This window comes from Phalacrocorax carbo, chromosome 2 (assembly GCF_963921805.1).
Source record: "Phalacrocorax carbo chromosome 2, bPhaCar2.1, whole genome shotgun sequence".
In the NCBI taxonomy this organism is placed as follows: Eukaryota; Metazoa; Chordata; class Aves; order Suliformes; family Phalacrocoracidae; genus Phalacrocorax; species Phalacrocorax carbo.
Genome location: NC_087514.1, coordinates 158909638 through 158916914, shown reverse-complemented (window position 1 = coordinate 158916914; position 7277 = coordinate 158909638). Strand labels below are relative to the sequence as shown.

The window sequence follows — 7277 nt, the reverse complement described above, 5'->3', positions numbered from 1 at the left end:
CTCTTTTTTTTTTTTTTTTAAATTACTATTAATTTTTTTTTTTTTTTTTTTGCAAACTCTGGATTTTGAATGCCGGGCGCGGCCAGGAGAAACGAAAGCAAATAGACACCTGTGCGTGCGTGTATATATATATATATATAAAATATATATATTAAAAAATTAAAATAAACAACAACCGACTGCAACAGCAACAACAAAAAGCGCTAGGCAGCCGCCCGGCCGGCGGCGGGGCGGGCAGCGGAGCCGTCGGCGGGGCCGGCCGCGCAGCATGGAGGAGGGCGGCCGGAGCCCCCGGGAGGAGGCGGCCGAGCCGCAGGAGTCCGGCGGCGACGCGGAGCCCGGCGGCGGCGGCGGCGGGCGGCGGGGGCTGCTGCTTCCCCCCGGTGACCCCCCGCACCCCCACCCGCACCCGCACCGCATCACCAACTTCTTCATCGACAACATCCTGCGGCCCGAGTTCGGGCGGAGGAAGGAGGCGGGCGGCCCCGGCGGAGAGCCCCGGCGGCCCGGCGCGGAGAGCCGCCGCAGCCCCGCCGCGGCGCCGGCCCCCGGGGCTCCGCTCCCCGGCGGCGGGGCGGGCTCGCCGGGCCGGGGGGAGGGCGGCCCCGCCGGGCTGGCCCTGCACGGCGCCGCCAAGAAGGGGGGGGACCCCGCGGCGCTGGAGGCGGCCCTGAAAGCGCGGGGGCTGAGCGGCGGCGACCTGTCGGTGAGCTCGGACTCGGATAGCTCCCAGGCCAGCTCCAACGCCGGGAACCAGCCCATGCTCTGGCCCGCCTGGGTTTACTGCACGCGGTACTCGGACCGGCCCTCCTCAGGTAAGAGCAGCCCCGCCGGGCCGCCCCGCTCCCGCCGCCGCGTCCCCCCTGGTCCCCCCCCGGGCTCCCCGGCCCGCCCCGGGGCCGGGAGGGCGGCGGGGAAAACCCATCGCTACCCCCTTCCCGCTCCTTCTTCTCCTCCTTCTTCTTCTTCTTTTTTTTTTTTTTCCTTAAAATCTCCCGAAAATGGGGGGAGAGAAGGGGGTGGCTGGGTCTGAGCGGAGCCGGAGTGGCGAAAGGGAGCGGGGGGTCTCTCCCTCCCTCCCGCCTTCCCTCCCTTCCTCCCCGCCGCCGCGGAGGAGCCGGGGCCGCCCGGGCTCGGGCCATTTCCCACCAACTGCCGGGTTTTATCAAAGAAGGAGGGAAAAAAAATATCTGTGGCTTTGGGCTCCCCGCTCACCCTCCCGGCGAGCTGCCCTTCTCCCTGCCCGGAAAATCCCCCCGCGCTGTGTGTCGGGGAGGGAAGGCTGGATTTCCACAGGCCTCGCCTTGCTTTGATTCTTTTTCATTTATTTATAGGGTTTTTTTTACCCCAAACCCATTCTCGATCGTTTATTTCTCTATAAAAGGCCTCGGAACGGCCGCTGTTTCGCTTCTTTCTTTTAATTCCCCCCCACCCCCCCCCCCCCCCGTGTTGCCGGCCGGCTCTGCAGGGGCCGGGGGACATTTCCAAGAGCCGGGGGAACTTCTTCGGCAGGGTCCATCTCTTGGCAAGGGCTTGGGCGGAACCTCCTGAAATTGTCGATAAAAACATTGGAAAAAAAATAAAAAATAGAAAGCCGGGGGTAAAATGTCCTTCTGCTACGGCGGGGAGAGCAGGGCTGGCCCCGGCAGAGTGAGAAAACCCTCGTTAAAGAGAAGTAGAAACCATTGGGGGAAGGCACGGGAAGCTCCACGCAGGAGATCTGCTCCCAGAAAAACAAGGGAGGGGGGAATAGGGTTTTCCTCTTACAAAAGCAGCGAGCTCGAATTTTCATCCGGAGAGCCGGGCGGCTGAAGGAGGGATTGTAAAATGAGTTGAAAATTAGTTCGTAATGTCTGAAAAACTCTTACTCAGAGGTAATTTTCAGGGCTGAATTGGAATTTACTCTATTGTTCTCCAACGCTCTCCTTTGTTAATATTTAATTAACATACATCCTCACAATGGCTCGGCCGGGGTAGAAAAGGCTCCTTGTGCTGCCGAGAATAATATTCCCGAGAATAATCCCGGCGATTCGGATCGGACCGTGCCGCGCCATATGGGCACTGCAGCAAAGCGGCGGGTCGCTGCTCCCAGTGTAAACAGGCGGCTGATTTCCCTTTTTTTTTTTTTTTTTTTTTCATGAGACCCACAAAAAAAAAAAAAGCATTGAAAAAAGTAAAGAGGTTTCCTTAAAAAAAAAATGTTTTCTTAAAAAAAAAAAAAAATCAATGCTTTGCTCAGGGAATAAAATTTAGCTCCGCGCCGCTGCCCCCGGTGCGGGCTTTGCGGGCCGGGGCAGCCCCGGGATGAAAACGGCCGGTAAATGTGTTTCTGGCCCGGGTGAAAGGGGGTGCGGGGACACCGGGGGGGCTGCGGGGCCCGGGGGGGCTGCCGGGTCAGGGGCGGCTGCGGCTCCCCTTCCGCCTCCCCCCGAGCACCCTCCGGCATTGGAGGCACAAAGCGGGCTTTATTTCTCTCAGGGTGGGGGGCGAGGAGAGGGGGCTGCGGGAGCGCGGGCAGGAGCGTGGGTGCCCCCACGCGGGACGGCGGCTGGCGTGGGGCCGCCCGCAGCGGAGCGTGGCGGTGTCGGTGCTTCTCCTCTCTCCCGGCCGTAGGTCCCCGCTCCCGCAAACCAAAGAAGAAGAACCCCAACAAGGAGGACAAGCGGCCGCGCACCGCCTTCACCGCCGAGCAGCTGCAGAGACTCAAGGCCGAGTTCCAGACGAACCGGTACCTGACGGAGCAGCGGCGGCAAAGCCTGGCCCAAGAGCTCGGGCTTAACGAGTCCCAGATTAAAATCTGGTTCCAGAATAAACGAGCCAAGATCAAGAAGGCGACGGGCAGCAAGAACTCCCTGGCAGTGCACCTCATGGCCCAGGGGCTCTACAACCACTCCACCACGGCGAAAGACGGCAAGTCGGACAGTGAATAGCCAAGGGAGGGGGGGGCGAGGGAGGGAGGGGGGAGGCAGGGGCGGGGGGGGCCGTTTGCAGTCAAAGTTTATACAATGCAATAATTTAATTAAAAAAAAAATAAAAAGAAACATAAGGGCCAGTGTATAAAGATTATACCAGCATTAATAGTGAAAATATTGTGTATTAGATATAATTCTGCAATATTCTATGTATATATAATTTACAGGTAAGATGGTGTAAAAATCCAAGATATCTGATTATAAAATATTTTCTTTTCTTTTTTTTTTTTTTTTTTGGTTTTGGTTTCAGGGGTTTGGGCTGGTTGGTTTCTTTTTTTGTTTGTTTGTTTGTTTTGGTTGTATGGACATTTTAGACGCTATCTTTATGATTTTTTTTAATGCTTAAGTTACATTTTTATAGACTTAAGCGCTGTTTTAATGGACATTGGACGCTGTTTTTTGAAATTCAAAAAAAAAAAAAAGAATTAAAACCAACTTTTGCTGAAGTCCAAAGATTTTTATTGCTGCATTTCACACGACTGTGAACCGAATAAATAGTTCTCCTATTTGTTCTATGAGTTTTACCTTTTTTTTTCACCCCTCCCCTTTTCCTTTTCTATTTTATTTTTTTCTTTTTTTTTTTCTTTTTTTTTTTCTTTTTTTTTTGGAGGCGGGGTGTGGGGCTGGGGGATGTGCGCATCCGGGGCCGGCTTTGGGGATAGACTTGGAGAATTTAATTTAAAAAGAAGAAATATATATATATATATCTAAGGTACGATAAGGAAAGAAATCTCAAAGCACCGTCTTGAAGCATGCCCGGGGTCTCTTCCTGAGCCCCTGCTCCCTCATCACCCCCAGCGAGACCCACGGGCGTGTGTGGACGCGGGATGCAGGCGTGGATGCGGGATGCAGGGATGGGGTTAGCACCCCCACCCCCCTTTTCCCCCGCAACATGTCGGAAAATTTTGGGCCCCCCCCACCCCCCCCCCCCCCCCGTGAAAAGCGGGACCCGCTCCGGGACGCAGCTCCAGCCCGTGGCCGCCCCCCCACGGAGGGGGAGCCACGGGAGGGGACTCGGCACCACGTCCCCGAAGCATTTGGGGAAACACACACACCCCCCCTCAAAAAAATAAAGCAACATTTTTAGTCTCCTCTTCCCCTCCATCTTCATCCCCATCCCACGGCGTGGTCCCTGCTAGCGCGGCGCTTCGTGGCACCGTGGGGGAAGGTGTTCCTCCCCACACCCCGCCTCCCCACGCAAGACGCCTCCTTGTAATCGGAGTTTTTCGGGGTTTCGAGGAGCTTTGCTGCGTTTAACCCGTTTCTCCCGGAGCGTGGTGTCCCCCTCCCCACAGCGCGGGGGGGAGGGGGGTGCGGTGTCCCGCGTGGGCCTGGGTGTGCGTGGGTGGCTGCTCAGGAACGGGCTCTCCTGCGACGCTGTTTGTGGGGGGGAAACTTCTCGCTTTGCCTTAAAACCTCTTTATTTTGCAGCTGTAATAGACACATATTGTACAGAGTAGTATAAACTTCACCAAAAAAAAAAAAAAAAAGGAAAGAATCCAACTATAAAATAAAAACTGTAATTTTAAATTCTGTGAATAATCATCAGCTGCTTAGGAGCCAGGATGAAATTACATTGCCTTTTAGCAAGAAAGCAAAGGATTTTTTTTCCTTCTCTCCAGTTTATAAAACACGTGCAATTTACAATTGCAGTATCAAATATTTATAATCGGATGAAATAGGAATGTTTCTATTTACCACCGCGCTCTCAACATTGTGAACATTCCCGCTGCATTTTGTGTTTCCGTTCTCGAGGATCACATTAAATAATAATAAGAAGAATAAAAAAGAAAGAAAAAAAACCAAACCCAAATCCAAACCAACCCACTTTATTACGAAATACAAGCCGTGTCACTCAGACGTTGCAATGGAGCAGAGCCGTTGGGGACCATATAGCCCTGCGTGCTTATATATAGTCTTTAGGTTGCACGTCCGAGGGCTGGAGCGTGGGTTCGAGCTATTTCGTAGTTTCAACTATTTACGGGGGGGCCGGGGGGGGGGGAAGCGGGGAGTAAATCCCGTGGAGATTTATGAGCGAGGTGACTTTGCAGCCAGGCGTTTTCATCAGCTTTTTGACTTCATGAAGAAACTTTAGGGGGATTCATTTCTAGCCCCCACCCCCGCCCTCCGCGCCCCGCTGCCGGGCACACGCCGCCTTAAAAGGGATCTGAAAACGGAAAAGAAAGAAAAAAAGAAAGAAAGAAAAAGAATTATCTCTAATCTCACGTACTGTCAACAGGTTTCACCTTTTCAAGACTTCAAACCGCCGGTGGTGCGATGCTCTGGCAGGCTGCGCTTGGGAAAACCTCTGCCAGAGAAACACGTACCCCTGGCGCTGGGGCAGAGGGGGCGGGAGCGGCCGGGGGCAGCTGCGGAGCCCGGCGGAGCGCTTGGCATCCCCGGGAAACGGCAGGGCCGCGGGTTTAGGACAAAAATAAAACGGTCACCCTCCCTCCTGCACGAAAGGGCACAAGAACTCCAAAATTCAGCCTCGCAGGCGGGAGGAGAGGGAGGAAGGGGCAGAGCATCACCCTCAGCGTTGCTCCTGCTGCGGGAGACGCACTCAGATAAAGCCCGGGGAGGAGGGGGTGGGGGGGATTTTACATTTTGTTATTTTATTTTATTTTATTTTATTTTATTTTATTTTATTTTATTTTATTTTATTTTATTTTATTTTATTTTATTTTATTTTATTTTATTTTATTTTATTTTATTTTATTTTATTTTATTTTATTTTATTTTTAAAGCTGCTGCTTTGGGATATATTCTGCCAGAGGCAAACTTCTCCAGGAGCAGAGAAGACGCCGGGACGGTGCACCCAGGGGTTCAAGGCGGGGCCGGGGCCGAGCGCTGCGGCCGGCGGGGAGCGGCGGGGGAGGCCAGAGGGCTCCGTTCCCAAACCGTGCTTCATTTCTCCAGCCTTTCTGGTTTTCTTTGTCGATATTTTTCTTCTTTGAGAATGCTTGGGGTTTTTTTTTCTTGGTCACCTCCACTGATAGAGGCAGGTGATTCCTAATCCCGAGGGAGAAAATCGGTGGCAGTGGGCACTAAAAAGGAGTTTTAAATCTGGATTGAAAAATGGCTCCGGTAGTCCGATGGGACAAAACGGTACCGTGCGTGTGTTACACACCGGTGGATAAGTCCCACGGAGATTTTAATTTCTTTAAGAAGTCACTAAGCCTGCACCGAGGGAAATTTTGGCCTCGCTGCTAAGCGAGCGGTGGGGCAAAGTTTCCACCTGTCCCCCCCACCCCGGCCTGCGAGAAGCGCTGGGAACAAAAACCAGATGTGTGACACCAGCAGGAAAGTGTATTTAGTTTTAGGTTTTAAAAAAAAATAGTAGGGAAACTTCTCTAAGTTAGTTCAGTCTCTGGAGCAAGGACAGAAAATACCTCGCTGCTGCCTGGAATTATCCAGAGCGGAATATAAAATATTTGTAATTGGTGCCTTCAGTTGGGAGCAGCAAATGGCTCACACGGGCTGCCCTCCTCACCTGCCTCCGATGTTTTTTGGGGGAAATTTTCACGGGAAGAGGCACAGGTTCGGAGACACTTGCTCTGCTGCTCCTTTCGCCATGTTTTGAGCTGCTGCCGGTTCCCGTGCGCCGCCCGGGCAGCGCTCCCACGGCCGGGCAGCGGCTCCCCGCCGCTCGGGGAAGGACGGCACAACTAAATTAGCCCTCATTAATTTAAAATTTCAAATTAATTTAACAGAAAGAGCTGCCGCACAAGCGCCTTTTGCAATTTTAGCAAAGCAACACCACCTTGGTGGAGGAGGGCTTTTTTGGGGAAAAAAAAAGACAAAACCGCAGCCCCAAACCGCACAAGACCCGAAGGCAAGTCAAAGCCTCCCTCCAAAAACCCGGCTGCGTCGGGGCAGGGGCAGGAGCAGGCAGGGGCAAAGGCAGGGCTGCCCTGGAGTCACCCACCGCCTGGCAGCATGTTTTTTTTCCGAGCAGGCAGCTCTCTGCTAGCCGCTCAGGCTCCCTCCCTTCCAGCCAAAGCAGCAAAGTCCCATTAAAAAAAAAAAAAAAAAAAAGAAAGAAACAAAACAACAAACAGCAAACCAACCTAGGGAAGTATTTCAGGGCCAAACAAAAATACATCTGCCCTTTCCCGGCGCCAGCCAGCCCCTCCGTGTAATTAATTAAGCGTATTTTTTCCGTAACTCTGTTCAATAAGCATCTGAGGACTAAGGTTTAGGGAAGGTGTTCCTCCGCTCCGCTGTCTGTTAATGCAGTATCGCACACGCGATATACAGCCCCACAGCCAGGCACTATATATGCAAATGCCCGCGCCATTTATT

General features: G+C 53.0%; 1 protein-coding gene across 1 annotated transcript; it reads left to right on the top strand.

Annotated features, from left to right (window-relative positions):
- Positions 1-268: 268 nt before the first annotated feature.
- On the top strand, positions 269-2934 carry EN2 (engrailed homeobox 2). The gene is made up of 2 exons (XM_064441765.1): positions 269-815; positions 2614-2934. Exons 1-2 carry the CDS (start codon positions 269-271, stop codon positions 2928-2930), a joined length of 864 nt encoding a protein of 287 aa, XP_064297835.1. The 3' UTR covers positions 2931-2934.
- The last annotated feature ends 4343 nt before the right edge of the window (positions 2935-7277 follow it).

What these genes read in the sequence shown, in the direction of transcription:
- EN2 (XM_064441765.1), top strand. Translation starts at nt 269, where the DNA reads ATGGAGGAGGGCGGCCGGAGCCCCCGGGAGGAGGCGGCCGAGCCGCAG. An exon ending in CTCGGACCGGCCCTCCTCAG is followed by an intron (nt 816 to 2,613) that starts GTAAGAGCAGCC and finishes TCCCGGCCGTAG; the next exon opens with GTCCCCGCTCCCGCAAACCA.